General features: G+C 27.8%; 1 protein-coding gene across 1 annotated transcript in view; it reads right to left on the bottom strand.

Annotated features, from left to right (window-relative positions):
• Positions 1–20,972, bottom strand: part of LOC100200745 (centrosomal protein of 152 kDa) — a 48,046-nt gene that overhangs the window by 9,400 nt on the left and 17,674 nt on the right. The window contains exons 3-8 of the mRNA XM_065820094.1: positions 20,816–20,866; positions 20,296–20,725; positions 13,219–13,559; positions 12,313–12,360; positions 11,337–11,575; positions 5,437–6,391 (exon numbers count right to left, since the gene is read on the bottom strand). Of these exons, the coding sequence (XP_065676166.1) occupies positions 5,437–6,391; positions 11,337–11,575; positions 12,313–12,360; positions 13,219–13,559; positions 20,296–20,725; positions 20,816–20,866 (2,064 nt within the window). The remainder of the gene's footprint in view (positions 1–5,436; positions 6,392–11,336; positions 11,576–12,312; positions 12,361–13,218; positions 13,560–20,295; positions 20,726–20,815; positions 20,867–20,972) is intronic.

Genomic DNA, 20,972 nt, shown 5'->3' with positions numbered 1-20,972 from the left:
TTACCAATCATCGGATCCAAGTCTTTATTTTTTTCAAACATTGTGAAAATGATGCTCCAGTTGTTGACATATTTTTCAAGTGAATCACATACAGAATTCCAGTGAGTTTCAGTAGGAAGTGGCAATTTTGTTCCTCCACCTAATTTATAAATTGCTCCAGCATAATAATTACTTCTTATATATTTTATTATTTGTGTAACATGCTTGTTCACATTTTCAATGTTAAGATCATTTGCTAAAAGATTTAGTATATGAGCAGCACACCCATAAGTTATGATAATATCTTTTTCAGATGACATTTCTTGTCTCATTGATTTCATATTAGCTGCATTGTCAGTCACAAAGCTTTTTACTGTGCATCCAAATTTACGTCTTACAGAATCTATTGCTTCTCTTGCTAATTGTGTAAGATATTCACCAGTATGTGAATGACCAGAAGTGTTGATTTTATTCTACTAAAATGTTAATTTTATCTGTAATTACAGAGATACAAACTATAGGTTCATTATGTACATTACTCCAGCCATCTAAAGACAATTTTCCCATTCAATACATTACATTTTTCAATTTCTTCTGTGTAAACTCTATCTAATATTTCTCCTCCAATTTGAGTTCTATTAGGTAGAGTGTATCCTGGATGAAGCATATTGATAAATTTTTTAAATTCTTTGTGTTCAACTGTTCTGAAGCTAGAGTTTGTACTGTATATAAATCTACCAAGTTGCAGATCAAATAAATCTTTCTCTTTGAGGCTTGTTCGTGTGAAAAACTTATCAATTTTCAAATATTTATCAGCTGATGTTGAATTGGGCTGAAACCTTTTCATTTGTTGTTGTGATGTTGATGGTGAGTTACCTTTAAAATGAAATTGCAGTTTATAGAATTATTCTAAATATATATGTTTACAATTTAGGGAAAGTATAAAGTTTAAAATGACAATGCTGTCATTTAATTACCTTCAAGAAGTTGTTGATCTTCAATTGAATCCATAATTTCATGGGGTTGTGATTGCTTGCACTTTTTTATATGTTCATGCATCCTTTGAATTTGACCTTCCATTTTTTCCTACACGCATTACAAACTGCTCCACACCCCTTTCTCTCCGGAACAGTCACTTGTGTATATTTTAACCAAATCATATCACATTTGCGCCCAGTTTTTTGAGACATTTTTGTGGTATCAATAAATTATGTTATACTACTTATACTTTTGCTAAACATATAAATCTATATATATATATATATATATATATATATATATATATATATATATATATATATATATATATATATATATATATATATATATATATATATATATATATATATATATAGTTAAGAAAACTTCCTGATGAAATAAGTTCATCAGGAAGCAATGCTTCTTGATGAACCTATTGAAGGAGAAACAGCCTGTCGAAGTAAACAGATAAATAAGTGTTATTACTAATTTATTACTGCTCTGTTCTATAATAACACTGAGGACTCTATTCTATGAAAAAACAAAAACAAAACTCATGAGTTTTTCAAAAAAAATCATCTATATTGAAGATTAGTTTTATTTGTGAACATAACCCTCTTTTAGTTTCCTGTTGTAAGTTCAAGTCTTTTTAAAAAAACATTAATTTGGTTTAAACCAACATTTTTTAAATTGGTTTAAACCGTGGTTTAAACCAATGGTTTAAACCATTTGGTTAAAACCATGCAACCCTGTTAAGAATAAAACTAAACCAAGTTTTGAAGTATAAAACTAAACCAAGTTTTAAGAATAAAACATGTAATTATAAAACACATGATAAAACTGCTTTACAATTGAATGGTATTTGATTCAAAACCTGTATATTATTCTTACTAATGAGCAAAGCGTTTCATTTATAATAGATGTTTATCAATTGGTTAAAAATATTTATATAAATATAACTATTATTTAAATATAATTACACAGGTCTGCACAAAAATATTTTTAAAAAGTTGTTTGAAATTTGATAACTGTTTTTTATGTATTTCTCAGCGCTAATTTCGAAAATGTAATCCTTTTTTTTTTATCACGTCAGATTTTCTCACAAAAAAGGGACTATTTTTGGGTAAAATAACAAAGTTCAACCAATTTTTCACATTTTTCAAACGCTATAGAATTTTATTTTATATATAAATCATCTTCTAAACTATATTTCAAGAACACTTACATTTCTCTTTCAGCTTATAAGTCCTTATAATAACATTTTTGCTTTCTGTTGAAGCTTCTTTTATTGCTTTTCCGGCTGTGGACTCGTTCAGGATCATCTCTCTTCAACATCCAGTAGTAGTCCGCAATAATGTTAACATTCCATCTTCCCTGATATCTTCTTTCCATTTCCTTGATGTCTTGCTGAAATCTTTTGCCTTGCTCTTCACTTATATCACCAAGGTTTGCAGGGAAGTAATTAAGATGTGAATGGAGAAAATGAACTTTAATGCTAATGTTACAGCCCAGCTTTTTAAAGTTGTCGAGCATGTCTGTGACAATGGTCTTGTAGTTTGGATCTTTGTTGTTTCCTAAGAAACCTGTAACAACTAATTTAAAGGATGTCCATGTTGCCTTTTCTTTTGTTTCCATTTTCCACTGTCCACAAAATTAGGATCTCTCATAAGTTTTCTAATGTCTGGTCCGACATAGATTCCTTCCTTTAGCTTTGCCTCGGATAAACCAGGAAACTGCCCACAAATTTATTTGAAAGTCTCCTCTTCTTTTGGCAATGACTTAACAAACTGTTTCATCAGCTCCAACTTAATTTGAAGTGGTGGAAGTAACACCTTTTTTGGGATCCACAAGGCTTTTTCTCTCAACATTTTTAATCCCTACTTCTAAGGTTTTTCTCAAGGGCCAAACTTTTTTTTATGTAGTGCTGCTTTCTGTCTCGACTGTCCCATTCACAGAGAAAGCAAGGGAACTTTGTATAGCCACTTTGTTAACCAAGCAGCACTAAATAACTTAATCCCTGCACAGTGCCTATTTGTGGTCTGAGTAGCTGAGCTTGTTTAAAACCAGTTCAAGGTTTTAGTAACATTCTTTTAAGTGCACCGAGTGTCCAACTGGCATAGAAGCATACTTATTGCCATAGTGCAGAAGTACTGCTTTAAGGCTTTTTTTTGATGAAACAATAAAGTCTGCACTCACAGGGGCATATTCTATTTTAAAACATGCCATAAGTCCAGGAAAATCACTGCAAAATACAAGGTCACCTTCTTGAGAGAAGAAAGATACGAATTCCTTCTCCCTTGATCGATACCAAAAAAAGGATGTACCCGGAGCCAACATATATTTATCTTTCAATCCAGATCCCAAAACTTCTGTCGAGTCTTTGGGAAGACCTAGGTTTCTAACTAAATTGTTCAGTTCAGATTGTGTGAATGGAATGGGATCGGTTGTGCCAGGATCATAGCAATCACTGTCATTAATCCTTTTTGTTTTTCAAATTGAAACCTTGTACGTTGCAAGAACAAAAATAACAGTCATCACTATGATTTCTGGACTCCCTCCGAACCATTGGTATTCCATAATGTAAGAAATGCTTTTTACCTTGAAACCATTGCCTCTGACTTCAACACATTTTGAACAAACTTTGTGTGGAGCCCAAGACTTATCTTGATCGCTTAGCTTTATACCAAAATAGGCAAAATAGACCTTTTCAACAAAATCTGAGATTTTTCTTTGTGACTTTTTAATGGTGTAGTTACTACAAATGTAGCAGAAGCAATCTGGTGAGTTTATACATCCTCTGATAGCCATTGTCCATAAAACAAGTTGTACTTTAGGCTCAATAACAGTTTATGGAGATCTTAAAAACCAAAATTCAAACTTACTAGAATACTGAACTATTTATAAAAAATATTGAAAAAGCTAAAACTAGACAAGCCGTTTGTGAAATAACTGTACTTGATGGAACTTTTTCACTATTTTTCCCGAAATCAGCATTGAAAATATTATAAAAATCACTTATTAAATTTAAAACAATTTTTGTCGCAGACATGCGTTATTAATGTTATTTTAAATAAATGCTGACACAAATTTATCACAATCAACGAGAGTACAACTAATTTGCATTGATCAAACTCATTGTTTGATGTCTCTTATCAACAACTAATGCTATGTAGAAAACTGGAAGTACAATGAACCAATATTTTGTAAGCCTGGATCAGGCAGAAAACACAAATTATAAATGCTAATAGTAGTTAGAAAATAGCATCTATTGTCTAAAAATCATTGTTTGATAGCATCAATTGTCTAAAAGATTTCTTAAACATCTGATCTGAAACTTCAACAAGAAAAATTGCAAAGAAATTTATGTGTAATCATTCCTACATCAAAAAATTTTTCAAAAATTTAGAAACCATTGGTTTCTAAATATTTGAAACCAATGTTTATCAACTAAATTTTAAATTTAAACATAAAAATAAAAATTTTAAAGCCGGATTTTACTCAAATAAAAGAAAATATGCAAAAATGTAAAATATAAGCAGAAAAGTAAACTTGAAAAAATTGTGTGATATGTTTCAACCACTTAACATTATTGCGGGATTTATAATTAATCAAACAGTATAAAAATGACTATATCATCAAAAAATAAATTTTTATCAACAAACATTACAGTAATCATGTATTTTAGCTTCCTCTTACTCAAGAAAAGTTGACTAATACTTGTGCAAGATATATGCAAGTATGTGTTAAAAAAATTTGATACAGTACGTCTTAATGACAAGAAAGCATTATTTCATTCCCAAAAATATAAAACAAATCTTGGGGTAATAGTGTTCCAAAATCTTGGAGAACTTAGTAGATTGATCACAAGTATAAAAAAATAAAAATTGCTTTAGAAAATTATGGTGTATTTATGACATATTGAACCATTGGACAACAGACTTTCAGACAGAGAGCAGAGCTAAAGGGTTTTTTAAAATGATGAAAAAAAGTCTTTTCCTATTCACATGTGTATGTGTCGCCCCTTAGGCGTAAACACTGTAAAAAGAGCTCAAGATTTTACATGGACAGGTAAAGGGTCAAGCAGCAAAACAGGTAAATAGTCAAGCAACAAATCAGGTAAATAATCAAGCAGTAATTTTTTTCACAAAAGTAAAATGGTTATAGTAATGAAGCTTTTTTTTACACAATGTAAAATTATAACAATAACTTAAGTTTATTTACTTAAGTTATTTTAAAATCCTAAACAAATAATATTGCAATATATTATGTAAAAGAAAAAATAATTACAAAATGCTGCATAAAGCATATGCACTAATAAAACACCCTCTTTCTGAAAACAGATTCAAGAAGGTAGCAGTAAAAAAATTTTGAACAATTCTTTATTAGATGTTTTTACATTAATTTGAGTCAATATATAATTATATAAGTACACTGTTATAAAAAAAAAAAAGCAAAAATATATATGTAAAAAACGCTTGCCTGTTGTTCCGAGGTCCATTCATCTTTTAATTGTTTGATCAATGCATCTGTTTCTGAATGCTGATTCATCAGCCATTCATTTCTTGCTACATCAACTGCTTTATTAATTTCGATAGCTAATTGATTTTTATAATCATTTAAAAAGTCAACCTTTGATGATGAAACTGCATTTTGAATAAGTATCTCTTGCTCTTTCTTGTGCTCTTCAAGCCATTTTACTTTTGATGCTTCAATATTTTCCATATGCTGACTATTTAGTTTATCCTTCAATTGCAAAAAATTTTCTTGGTGCTCATTTTGTAACTTATTTTCTAACTCAAGTAACGCAAGTTCTTTTTCTCTACTAAATTCTTCTGCTAAATGGTTTTCAACAGATTTCACATCATCACACAGTTTGTTATACTCCTCTTGGGTAAATAATAGCTCTCCATTCAAGCGATCAATTTCTTTACTTAAAGACAATACTTTTTGTTGATGTGCATCTAAAAGTTCTTTTTTTAAATTTTCCTTAGCATCGTTAACTAACTGCATTAAAGTATTGTTTTGTTTTTCAAGACAACTTATTTTATCTTTGTCAAAGTTTTTGACCATTTCAACCATGTTTTTTTTTAGTTCTAAATTTTCTTTTTCTAAAGACTCCAACTTTTTATTGAATTCAATGACAATGGCTTGAAATTCTTTACTTTGAGCATCCAAATCGTTTTGTAAACATTTACAAGTTTCACATAGCTTAGGATCAGCTAGTAATTCTAATGATCTATTTATAGCTTTGCAAGCAAACTCATGTTCTTTTGATGTATTACTATTTTTATCCAATTTTAACTTGAGTGAAGCTATTTCATCATAAAGCATTTTAATTTCTTGCCGCTTTTCACGATTAGAATTTAATGCCTTGATTAGTTCATTTCGAACATTACTGTCATCATTTGACTTGATATTTAATCTTTTTATATCTCTAAAAACATTAATTAAATTTGTAATTTTAATAAAAAAGTTTGATAAAAAATTATAATTAAAAAAAATCATGAAACCATAAAATTTGATAATTTTAGTTACAATAGAAACATTTAAATCATAAATACATACACACATACACGCATACATAAATACGTACATACACACATTTTTCGATTTTTTTTAGAAAACTCAATTGCTTTAAGCAGGAGTACCTTTGTTAGACCATAAAACTATAATGTGTAAAATTTGAAATTTGCAAGTCTTCCTGATTCTATCTTATATTAATGCAATTTTTTTCCATATAATTCATTATGAAACTAGAGTAAGTTATAATTAATGAACTTTTAAAACGAGTGTTGGAGTAAATTTGGATTTGATTTGAACAAAGACAAAGTGGACGAGTAAACAATATAATTAGGTAGAGAATTCTATATCTTGATAATTTTTTCACGATAGAAAAATCTTTGAGTATCATTTTTACATTTGATACGTGAAATAAGTTTTTGGGGCATGACATCTTGTTTGGTAGTAAGAACAAGCAAACTTAAAAAATCAGAATAATGTAGATCAACAAAGTTGTGTATAATTTTATAGGTCATTACAAGATCAAATGTTATTCTACAGCATTCAAGAGATTCTAGATTGAAAAATTGAGTCTTGAAGAATAATCCTTATAAGGAATGCGAAATCTTTTACAGACACTTCTAGTAAAAGATTTCTGAATCTTTTCTAACCGACATATATCTTTTAAAAGATGAGGATTTCACACAGAGGTACAAGATTGTATAATAGGTCAAACATAAACTTTATAGGGTTTAATCGGAAGCTGGGAATTGTTACTGATGAAGGATTTTTAAAGTACAAGAATTGCTTGCAATGAAAGAACAATGATTAGAAAACTTTATATCCGAAGATACGATTATACCAGGCTTGGACAGGAAGGCGTGCGATTTGGAGTGCGAAAATGACCACGCAAATATTTGTTGTTTTTAAATCATTTTGAAAAATTGACCGCGGCTGTTAAGACTTTGTTTACATTTACATTAGTTTGTTTTCATTTTAAAAATGCGCCAAAAAACTTTTATCTTAACTTAAGAAACTTTTATCTTAAATAAATAAACTTAAACAAAATTTATTTTGAAAAAAGAAAAGAAATCTTCGTAGAAGAAAATAATGAAAAATAAAAAAAACTTAACTGAAACTAAAATAAAAAAACCGAAAAAATACTTGACTAAAATAAATAATAAACTATAACGCTAAATTAAGTTTATAATTACGTTTGGAACTTTTAAACTTTTATCGTTGCTAATGTTTTTATAATATTATACGAAACTCTTTTAAAAAAAGTAACAAATTCCTTCTAATGATTGTTTAATAAATACGCGCATTTAACAAAAAAAGATTCTTAACATTTCTTCGTAGTAAAAACAAAAGAAAAAATAACTAAATTGCTTCTTTTGTGAGAAATACGTTAACGAAAAACGTTTACATTTTCTATGAACGACGTTTATAGAATAAATTATAGAATTAGTTTATAAGCGTTTATAATCATAAAATATGCATAACTTTATAAATTAAAAAAATAAATATATTATATAGGTATATTAATATATATGTATATATATTAAATATAAAATAATAAGTTAAATATAAAATAATCATGTAAGTTTTTTTTTAAGTTTCCTCATAGCTTAGATACTTTTTTTTTTGGCGCATTTTTAAAATGTAAACAAAGCATTTTAACAGCCGCGGTCAAGCTTTCAAAATGATTTAAAAATAAAAACTGTTTGTGTGATCATACTATCGCGTGAAATTGCACGCCTTCCTGTTCAAGCCTAGATTATACTGATATCTTGAATTGAATTAATGGATTCAACAGGTGTATCAATGTTCATTGAGTATGAACTTAATGGTAAAGAACTATTTCTATAGAGTAGATGAAAATTATTCACCATTCTGAAAATAATTTTTAAGGTATTGATAAGGTGTATGTTGTTTCCATCATTGCTTGCTTGATATTACTAGTTGTCACCAGCAAACAACTTAATGTTGCAATCACCATCAATACATAAAGTTACATCTCTTATAAAAACTAAAAACAAAGGGTCATAAAACAGTCCCTCGAGGGAATTTTCTGTCCTTCTTTACAAGAATTTTGTTTGAATACAAGTTACCAACACAGATACATTGAGAACAATTTGTTAAATTATTATTTGAGTCACAGAATAAAAAACTTTCAAGACTTTCTCAAAGTCTATATATACAATATCAACTATCTTTTTGCTATTAGCAGCAGTGTTCCACTCATTTAAGGTTGTCAACACCTGTGTACAGTTGGACCTAAGCTTTAAAAAACCAAATTGATGAGAGGTAATAAGGCTTTTAATTAGTAAGTAATTTGTAATGCATTACGCAATGATTGACTAATTAGATCAACTAATTTAAATATAAAAAATATAAATAAAACTTTTATAAAAAAACATGGTTTTAAATGCTGCAACTTATTTGGGTTTAGACAAATAACAAAACAAAAAATTTAAATATGTTTTTCAGTCAGAAAAATAACATTCATTTTTTTAGCTTGAAAACTTTTAATTAATGCACAAAAAAAAAAAAAAAAAAAAAAATGCTGAAAAATTGTTTTACTTTGTTTACATTTACTTATTTTAATGATACATTTTTTATTTTAAAAAATTTTTGAGTATTATTTATTATTCTTCCTTTTTTTCTTCTTTTTCTGAAAAACTCATATGGTATAAGGATAAGAAAAAAGACTAAGCAAACTCTGGTCTATAAAGTAGATGTAGCAATTCCCTCATGTTTTTTTTATTTTTTTGAGTCTTTATTGATGAATTATAAGTGATATATATACACACATACACAGTTAAATCCCATTAACTCGGACCCTGGATAAGTCAGATTTTTACTAAGCTGGGCGGAATTTCAATTCCCCTGGAACATTCTCTATCAACTTACAGTAAAATTATCCGCTAAAGTCATACGCTGGTTAAGTCGGACCATTCACTAACTCGAACTGTTTTTTGAGGTCCCTTCACCAAAAAATTTTGCTTAACTAGGACTTTTATTTTGAATTGCATATAAGTGCATATAATAATAAAACTTTCAATACTTCAATAAAAATTCCAAACATTAAACGCTCGAAAATAAAATACTTTTGCGTCAAATATAATTAAACATAGCTAAACATTTTCACGGAGGTCTTTTTATTCAGTTAAGCTTTGATTAAATTCTATTTGTTAATAACTATTACATTAAAAATTCAAAAATATCAATCAAAATTCAAAACTTAGAACGTTCGAAAATTAATTACCTTTGTGTCAAACATAATTCAACGAACTAAACATTTTCACTGACATTTTCGATTTATTATACTTTGATCAAGTTTTATTTACTAAAAATGTCAAAGGTTGTTAAAAAAAAGCTATTAAGTAGAACTATAACAGAAAAATACAAAATACTAAACCAATCAAACGAACCCTGTTGCTTTAAAGAAATTTGAAGCACTCCATGTCGTTTCTGAACTATTTGAGGAGTGGGTTAGAGAAAACAACAGAAAGTTTGCATTAGAAGGCCGTAAGGTAGCATTGGTTATTGATAATGGCACTGCCCATCCAAATATTGAGAATCTTAAATCGGTCACACTCTACTACCCCCTCCCCAAACACAACTTCAGGTTTGCAGCCGATGGATCAAGAAGTCATTCGATTGTTGAAGTTTAAGTATTGAACTAATTTAATTAACAAGATCATAAATGCTATTGATAACGAAAAACAAATGCCTTTAATCTCCATACTTGATGCTATGAAAATGCTTGTTCATTCTTGGAATGAAGTTTCAGAAACCACTATTATTAACTGCTTCTGCAAAGCAGGATTTAAAGAAGGAGTAGGAGTACCAGACAAAGATAAAGAATACTTCCATGCATTAAATAATTCAATTGATCAGTTATATCAGCATAAGGAGGATTTTATTCGGGAAGATTTTACTTACAAGATATGTTAACAATTGATGATGACGTTTCGGTTATGGGAGGAGTGATGACATATAAATATATTTTTCAAGATATCATTAAGGTAGTTGGAGAGAAAATGCAAGAAGAAGAAGGAAACGAAACGTCGGATGAAACGGTGACAAAGCCAACAACTGAAGAAGTTCGTAAAGTAATTGATACCCTTGTTGATTTTTCAATGTTTACTTAGAGTGGTGAAATCGGAAGAATAGCTTTGAATGCCTCAAAGCTGTTTGAAAAAGAATTGTGTGAGTCACTGAAAGAAACATCAATTGCGGACTTTTTTTGTTTATAGTATATATTATATATACAAAAATACATACTTCACATAAGATTATATTGCTCTATATATATGTACATAATATTTATACATTAAAGAACATTCAATAAGTCTCGAAATCTTAATAAGTCGGACATTTTCAAAAAGTCCGACTTAACAAGAGCTTTGTTTAATTCGGATATTCGCAAAGTCGGACAATAAATATATACCCCTTCAGAGTCTGAGTTAGTGGGATTCTACTGTGTGTGAATATATATATATATATATATATATATTACTAACATCATAATATATGTATGTATATATATACACATATATGCACACATTTCACCAGAATATATGTATATATGTATATATACATATATATACATATATATATATATATATATATATATATATATATATATATATATATATATATATATATATATATATATATATATATATATATATATATATAAAGATTGTAACACAATGATATGTAAAAATTGCACACAAATTGTAAACATGCACATGCACTTGACTGTATATATACTTACCTGCTTGGATAGTGTTGCATAGTCTGTTTGTCAACACTATACAAAAACAACAACAACAACAACAATAACAAATACATTCCAGATGAAAATCTACCTTGCAATAGGAGATTTATAATCAACCTGGTCTCTCCCCATATGTGCATTTGCAGCATTATAAGGGGTGGAAGATAAATAACCAAAAGTAGAATCTGTTTTTAAAGCAACTTCAAACATTTTTAGTTGTTCTTCCAAATCAGTATTATGCTTTGTGAGTAAAGCCAAATCTTTTTCTAGATTTGTCACTTTTTTTTCTTCATTAGAAAGACGATTTCTCAGCATTCCGATTTCACTACCCTAATATAAAGTTATATCTGTTACTATGTACTGTATCAAATATATATATATTTTATTATTTCTTTTTCTCGAAATTGAGCATAAATATTATACATAGTTACCATAGTATGTTTCTATTATTAATAATTATTAGCAAACAATAAAAAATAAAAAAAAATTAACAAGAATACAATAATAAAAAAACAAAAAAACAAGAAATAACGAAAATAATAACAATACAGTAAATTAAGGGTGAATTGCAAAACATAAATAGTTTTTGTTTCATTACATGGGATCAAAATTCAATTTATAATAAACATTTATGCGCAATGCTTTAATGAACTTTACTGTCTAAAAAAATTTGTTTTTTGGATTTATAAAAATTTTCAACTTATTCTCTATGGCATATTTGTAACTTCATGGGAAAAGAAAAAACTAATTAAAAAAATTTGAATTTAAACCATTTTTATTTTACACCATGTTTAAGGTTTGCATTAAAAAAATTACCTGTTCAATGAAAAATTTTGTCGAGCTCAAAAACACAATAAAAACTTTATTTTATTGGCAGAAACTTTAATGAGTACGTTTTTTTCAACCATGTGGTGCAAACATTTAAATTTAATAAAAAAAGGAAATCAAATGGATGGGACATTCAAATTTAAGAAAAAAAAAAAGGAAATGAATAAAATAAAAAACTCAAGTAGGGTTTTTTAGAGACTAAAAAACCTCTCTTGAGTTTTTTTTATCATAATCCTTACCGAGGAATTAGAATCCAAAAGCTCTTTGTATCTATTAAGGTCCTCACTCTGAAAAAAAAATTATTTTTAAATAACAAATTTTTACTATTTTATTATTAAAGTTTTTTCATTTAAATATTAACACTTTTTATATATTTTTATTAAATTAAAAATTATTTTATACTTATATATTACACTTGAAAATCACAGAAAAAAAGTGGCTAATAATAAGACAATATAAAAAAATAAAATAAAACAATAAAAGTTCTTGATGGTCCATTGTTGGTTTAATGGTGAGTAACTGCTAAAAAAAATTAGTCAATTACAAGCATGTTACATTATCCCTAACACTAGTTGATCACCCTGTAAAGTAGCAGGTGAGTGCCAGTATCATAAAAGGTGTGAAATTGAGGTTTGAAGAAAGAAGTTAGAGAAATCTCTATTGTCTTAAAATTGACTTAAAATGCAATGGTATACTTCAAGCAAAGAAAAAACTTTTCCATAATTTTTAAATATGCAACTAATGTTGTTGGTTTTGAGTGTACTTTTGGTGAATACAGAGAAGTCATACAAAATTGATTGAAGCAAATAGTGTTGGAAAGATGTTAGTAAGTTTTGTTACCTCAGATACAATTGGACAAGCTGGTGGATCAAAAAAGGCATCAAGGACCAGAGCCGACAACACCAGGGGGATCGAAGGAGGGAGGAGTTAGGGGGATGGAGGAGGAGGAAGGGGGAAGAAGCGGAGGGAAGAGGGGGTGAAATGTCAAAATTTTGAAAAATTAATCTTTTTCAAGACTATCAAATAGATTTTCCAAATTTAAAAATATTCTTAGAAATTTTATTTTTTTTAATTGCTAAAGGAAATTAAAAATAAATAAATAAAAATACCTTTTTACTAAGAATATTTTTAAAAAAATCACAAACCTTCCATGCTAAACTTTGTTGTAGATCATCTACTTTTTCTTTTAATGATAAAATCTCTTCTTCGTGTTTCTCCCTCATAGAAGCTAACATGCTTTCATGATGGGCACGAGCTCTTGATAATGATTCTGTCTGGTTGAGTTCTCGTATTTGCATCTGTAATGCACTAATTGTAGAATCTGAGACAAAAAGCTTTTCATTTGCTTCTTCGATCTGATTTGTTAGCAACCTGCATTGTTCTTGCTCATTTTGAACCAAACCCTGCAGATTATTTATTTCATGCTTATGATCTTGGATTACTGCATTTAGTTGAGCAATATTTATTCTTAAACCTTCCATTTCAGCTAAAAAAATAAGTATGCTTTATGGGTATATAATATGGTTTCATGGATTATTCTATATAAATAATGTACATATAAACTAAACTTAAATGAATAACTACTTTAATCACTGGATATTTCAATGAGTGAAAAAAGTTCTAAGGTAAATCTAGTAATTTTTTTCAACCAAAACAATATAAGCAGGACATATGGACACAAAAAAAACTCTAAAACTTGTATTTTATAATTTACAATGAATACAAAAGGTAAAAAAAAAGGTAGCATACATTGTATAGTACAAGCAGTTTACAATATAGGTATGCTTTATAGCTAAAAATTATGGTTTTTAGGGTTGCAATATGTAAATAATGGCCATTTTACATAAGTTATAGTTAAAAGACAAAAAAAAAAGAAAAAGATTTTTCATTTAACATCTGAAAATTCTTTGTAATTTTTAAAAACTATATATAACCATTAATTTTTAAAAACTATAAATAACTATATAAAACTAAATATGACCATTATATGTTTTTCCGCATTATCTGGATAATTCTTTATTAAGAGCCTGATCAAAAAAGATTAACTCAGCTTTTGTCATGTTCAGTATTTTTTTATATGTTTTTTTGATTAGTTTATAAATCTCCCCAAGGTTCTGGCACCATTACAGTCAAGGATACTACTCTTTATTCCTTTCATTTTTATTGCTAGGTAAATTTACCTTAAGACCTTTAAAAATAAAATTACCTTAATTTAAAAATAAAATTAAGCTAATTTTATTTTTTTGCTTTAATGAAGATTTTAGCAGTCTGTCAAGTTATTATAATTTATATAATTATAATTATTATAAATATTTTATTAACTAATTTTGAATGATTTAACACGTGCACTGACAAGATTTTTTTTAACTTTGATCAGAGATGAGGAAACCCAAAAAAACTCCAGATATGAAAGTCACAAAAAGATTATTTTTTCAAGGTTTTGGTATCTAGGAGCTCTAAATATATAAAGAAGCTTATGGACTGCCTTTGGAAAAAAAATTAGGACTTTTAGGACAGAGGAATAATCAATTTTTGAACCAGGAGTCCTTGGGTTATAATGGCGGCAAGAACTCAAAGCTTACAAAAAATAAGTTCCAAATTATTAAAATTACATGATTTTTTTTCTTATAGCAGATCATAAGTCAACCAACACATTTAGAGCTTCTGGACATCAGAGAAGAGGAAAAATAAAGATATAAAGCTGGAGTCCTTTTGGGATTCTGCATCCTTGATTTTGATTTTGAATTTTTTTCTGTATTTTTTTTTAGTTATAAAAATAGAATTTTAGTTATAAAAATAGAAAAATAGAATATACAACTAGTTACTATACAATGTATATTACTTACTCATGTGTATTATTGGAAACATGATATTTGACTAACTGGCAATTGACTAACTTGATTAACTGCATTTGATGCATTTATCTTTCATTGACTTGAAAATTTTCAATATATAGATTAACTAATTACGTCGGCATTTGGCTATGCCAACCTAACTACCAACAAAGAAGTGTTTAAGGTCAGAAAACAATCGCCAACCATTTCTATGTTTTATAGTCAAACTTTTGTTTTACATTTTTTCTGCTAACCTGATGCCAAACTCACAAATTAAGGTTGGCAAATTATTGCCGACCTCATTTTTCCTAATTCTGATGGCTGAATATGCAAAATCAAACTCTATTGTTTGATATGCGCATTATAATATATGTACTAATATCATTAAGTTTTTTTGATCTATCAAGGAATGAGATCAATAAACAAAACATCATGAAAAATGTTTTCAATTCTTTAAAAACCAATAGCTATAATGCTCTTGAAACACTTCAGTTTGACTTCAGCATATTATTTAGTGTTACAAAACAAGTGGGTAGTGGTGTAGTGGTAATGCGGTAGTGGTGTAGTGGTAGAGCTCTCGCTTTGTAAGCGGGAGGTTCTGAGTTTGATCCCCACCACATCCCAGGTAGTATTTTAAATTAAAACATACATATGTTATATGATAAAACTCGTGCGTAATAGGTTTGCATGGTGCGTAATAGGTTTGTATTATATACTAAAATACCTTAGGATTTTAGAAAATCAAATATGGATATATAAATCTATGGATTGTGGTTTTTCCATAAGAAATCCATGGAAAACCTGTCTTGTGGTGTTCCAAATACCAATTGAAATTCAAAGGGTTTTTTTTTAAATGGTTTTCCATGGAAGTTTTTGTGTTTCTTTACTTTTTTTTAACCTATGAGAATTCCACTTTTCAAATGTTTACACATAACATAGAAATAATTTTTAGTGTTAAATAATATAGAAACAATTTTTAGTGCTGCTATTTTTAAGACAAACATGATAATCATAAATAAAATTGTCCACCATTATTGATTTTACAAAAAAACATATAAATGTTGGAAATGGTAGTGTGCGCAATATTTTAAGTTTGTAATAAGATATTTTTTTCTCTTGCAAAAGGTTTGTTTTGTGACACAGGGTGTTTGAAAATGTATTTTCACTAAAAACTCATCAAAATTTTTTACACATTTTTTTACCCTTTGGGAACTATTTAAATGTTTAAACACAATAAATACAAAAAATTGAATATAACTTTTAGTATTTCTTTTCTTAAGGTCCTACAAACATGATAAGCTTAAGAAAAATTTTCACTATTATAGATTTTAAAACAATAAAAAAGAAAAGACAAAAATACTTGTTTGCGCTCTATTTATAATGAACAATATAGTTTCTACAATAACACACAAACTTTCTAAAAGCAAGGGGCAAATTAACTTAAATTTACCAGATCGCAAAAAATTTTGCAGCAAAAAAAACTAATTCACTTCAACAAAAGCAAAGTTCACTTAGCCTATTACTAACTATTTTTATTTTATTTGTATAAAACAAATGTAATAATCCAGGTAATACAAACACACGATAAAAATAACTATCGCTTTTAATCAACTTGAAAAGCGTAAACAAGTAAATGAACTTTAAAGACAAGCATTTCTCTGTGATAATTGTTGTTCAAAAAGTACACCTTATTTTAAAATTGACTTGCCTGACCTGACAGACAAATAACTAAAGATAATATTCACTGAATCATAAGATGTCAAAGAGTTTATTTGTATGAAGACCACAAATTATCCAAAAACTATTTTTTAATAACTTATGTTTAATGTAATGGATATCAACTCCTTTCCAACCATTGTTTAAATTAGTTGAGGCCTCACAATGGCAACTAAAGTCTGCATCATGATCCATTATACCAATTTATTCAGCCAATTTAATAAGTTTTTAGTTAAACTGACGTTTTTTAAACGCCCTGCACCCACACAAGACAAACTTTTTAGTAGAAAAAAGAAAACTCCCAAATAGAAAACTTTAGTGAAAAAAGTAGAAAATATGTTAAAGCATTGCTGTTGTTACATTGCCCAGTTTTATCAGAGTGGTTTGTTAACATCTACAAAACCATTTAAAGCACACTTACTCAGAAATATGTTTAAAACAAAATTACTTTCTCAGACCATTGGATACAAAACCTGATGAGTGAGCACGGTGTTGGTATGCGCTGTCCACTACAAAAACTCACAAACAATGCTTTCAAAAAACACTTTTAAATAATGCAGACCAAAAAGAAAAAATATTTGAGTACCTAAAAGACATTTGAACTGAAAGACACTGAACATTGAACTTGAAAGACACTGAACATTGAACTGAACATTTGAACTGTACATTATGTACTATTTAGACTGTACATAAATATTATATTGAAGACTTTTGAGTTGACCCACCTGTGCTGAACGGTGACCAAATCCACATAAATAAAAGTTCTATTTAAAATTAAACTTCACTAGTTTGGATATGTACATCAAAGAAAATTATTCTCTATGATGTAAGTGTCCCATCAAATTACTGTTTGGACTAAAGCTTGCAGCTACCCTAAAGTAAACCAGTTCAGTTTAAACCTCCTCAAGATAAGAAGTTTCTAAAGTTTTCTTTTGTTTGAAACATATACTGAGTCCAATAGCTAACCTAGAAAAGAGGGACAATGTTTTTGCACATAAAAACTACAAGATTTATGTTCTAGATGACTATAGTGTTTATTATCCCAGAAATCAGCACTTCCTTACTTAAGAAATATATTTTTATTGAAATAGGTAATGATGTTCCAGGAGATATACTAACATATAAACTAATTAAAAAATTAATAAACATATAAACTAACAATACAGATTTTTACACCAAAATACTAAGAGGTGGAATAAAAACTAATGATAGAGCAATTTAAACTTGATTCCAATAATAATTCCACAAACATTCAAAAAATTCACCTCACTAAGTAAATAATCATTTATTTAAGTTTAAACGGAGCTACAAAACATCTCACCATAAAATGGAAAATCACATTCATACCTTTTATAAGGACCCTCCTTTTATTAGATCTGGATTAAAATCTCCCACATACCTTTATTCACACCCCACATTTATTAAACATGTGCAAGTAGCTGTTAAGTTTAAGACTCATTGTTGTACAAAACTTTTCTTTCACCTTTCTACAAGTACTAACATGGTTGAGGCTTAAACAAACTATCTTTTGTTCCACGAACCAAAACGCACTCTTGCATTACTGTAACTGACATGCTCAAAACACATTTACTCATTTTGTTTTTTATTCTTAAACATCTGAAATTCAATCTTACCTTGATGTTCTGACTCCCCAACTTAGTTTTTCTGAGCTGTTTTCTGGCTCTCTAGCTCTTCTTTACTTTCTAGCAAAGATTTGCCAGAACCAGTGTATGCTAGGTTCCTGATTGCTTGTACCTAGTAGTACCAATTGAAGTGCGAAATTTTAATTCAGTAAAAAAATTTAAGAGAACATGTTTTTAATGCAAGAACAAATGTAATATATACATATTATATTATCCAAAATGCTAGAGAAACTCTAGCATTTTGGATAATATAATATGTATATATTATATTATCCAAAATGCTAGAGTTATATTATTATTTATATTATTTATGTTATATTATTATATTTATATTTTCTCTAGCATTTTGGATAATATATACATATTATCCAAAATGCTAGAGAAAATCTTGGAAAAAAAGAAAGAGAAACAATCTTATAATATAAGACATTATATCTAACATATAACACATATAAAATGTCGAAATTTTGTGTTTATGTTTTTAACTTTTTTAATTTTTACTGCTACAGGATGCATATTGATAACAGCTTTCACCTTAATTGTATATATATTCCTGAGAAAAACATTTTATCAGGAATATATATATTCTTTTAAAAACATTTTCTAATAATAATAATAAATTCAAATATTCCTTAGAAAAATAGTTATAATATAAAAAAAAGGCATTTGTCAAGAATATTATGATAACCTTCTAGAGATTTTTTATGAATATCATAAAAAAATCTCTAGAAGGTCCATGTTGGGTACAGATTAAAACATTACTGATAGAGAGTCGTCACTCTAATCAAGTTGCAATTCCTCCGCCAACTCTTTTTAACTATAAACTTGAATCAGTTGATTACTACAAGTACCTGGGAATCCAAATAAAAAAAAATATTAACTGGGATGATCAATGGATAAAAGTTCATAATACTATTAAGTCAGTATCCTACTTACTAAAGCGCCTTAAAAAAATTGGTCACACTTAATTAAATCTACTTCAAATTTATATATCCTACACTCACAATCTGTACAGCGACCCTATACTCTCGTCTTGCAGTTTTGCAGCAAAAAAAGAGCTACACTATTCTACAAACAATCACTCAAAGTAATTGAGATCAATGCCATAAACTATCTGTTACAATATCAAGTTACAATATCGAGAGCTTATTGATAAAAAAATATAAAATTACTTAAGAAAATCCTATCTAACCCAACACATGCAATAACTTCAAAACTTAAACCACAGGCAGAAACCCTGACATATTTTATATAAAACCAATACTGCTGACACTACATTGTATCAAAAAACTTTTATTCAGAAATATTTATGCACACTTTGAGATGGTATTGAAAACCTATACCTTCGTAAGTAATTCACTGTCGGTATATCTTATCATTTTTAAGAGAATAATACTCTAGATACATTATGAAGAAAAAATTGTATAATTCATTTATATGCAATGCAATTTTAAATAAATACTTATAAAATAAATAAATACTAATTTGATAATAAAAAATAATAAATTAAAAACAATTTTTTTCTAAAAATTATATTTTGAAAAATTATATAAAAATTTACAAAATAAAACAAAAGTTAAAACGAAAAATGGAATATTGTCTTATATATTGAATACTATAATAAATATTGGTACGATATTTAATAAGCTTTAAATAAGCTTGAAAATTGTATCCACCTGAATGGAGAAGATCAACATGTTTGGTGTAGCATCTGATATTATTTGATATAACTTTTATTAATACTAAACAAACTATTTTACAATACAAAAACACTTAAAACAAACACACATCAATAATCTATCTGTTGTAATTCCAATCTTTTAACAAGAGGCAAAAAGTGCTTAAAAACCTTAATTTATTTTTACCAGTTATATATTATACTTATTATCACATATAATTCTTAATTTTATATTATTTTAAATTTTATTCAGGAAACATACTGATAGCAATTATTTATAACTGAAATGTATATCCTGTTAAAATACTCATTTAATAAAAAAACAAAAAAAATATATATATATAAATATACTTGAACTCATTGTAAACTTATGTCTGAGAACTCGTATTTCTTTTTCTTTCTCTTCGACTTTTTCTTCTAAACTTTTTTGTAACTCTTCTATTTTTCTTCCTCTTGCTTGATAAAGAATCTCCAACTGCTCTCGACTATTTTTAGGTAAGTACTCTGTGTTAATACTGTCAACATCAACATAGTTCTCAGCATTATTATTTAATTCAGATATGAAAGGCTGTTGAAATGGGTACACACTTTTCCTTAATTGTAAATAGTCTTCACTCAATCCAAAACTGAACCCATTCTCTTTGTTAGTTTCTGTTGGGAAATCCGTATTCAACATTAATAAAGGAGAATCATTTTTTTCATTTTCATCTGAAGTTTGATTGAATGAGGTATCCTCAAGGAGGTAATCATCATTTAATTGATCGTCAAGAAATGCTTTTAACTAAAAATGAAAAAGTGGATCTAAATGTTATGAATAAAACTTATAATTAAAAAATAAAATAACAACATAAAAAGGAAACTATTAACAAACTTCTTCTTGTTGGTGTGCATCTTCTATATCTAATTGCTCCTCATCATCCTCCTATAAAAATATTAAACAAGCAATATGTTACTTAACAAGTCAAATTATTTAAACCAACAAGTAAAAATAAATAAAATAAATTAATGAATAAAAACCAACAAGTAAA

The sequence above is a fragment of the Hydra vulgaris genome, chromosome 15, assembly GCF_038396675.1.
Source record: "Hydra vulgaris chromosome 15, alternate assembly HydraT2T_AEP".
Taxonomy (NCBI): Eukaryota; Metazoa; Cnidaria; class Hydrozoa; order Anthoathecata; family Hydridae; genus Hydra; species Hydra vulgaris.
Note: the sequence above shows the minus strand (reverse complement) of the source record. Positions and strands in the feature narration are given on the sequence as shown.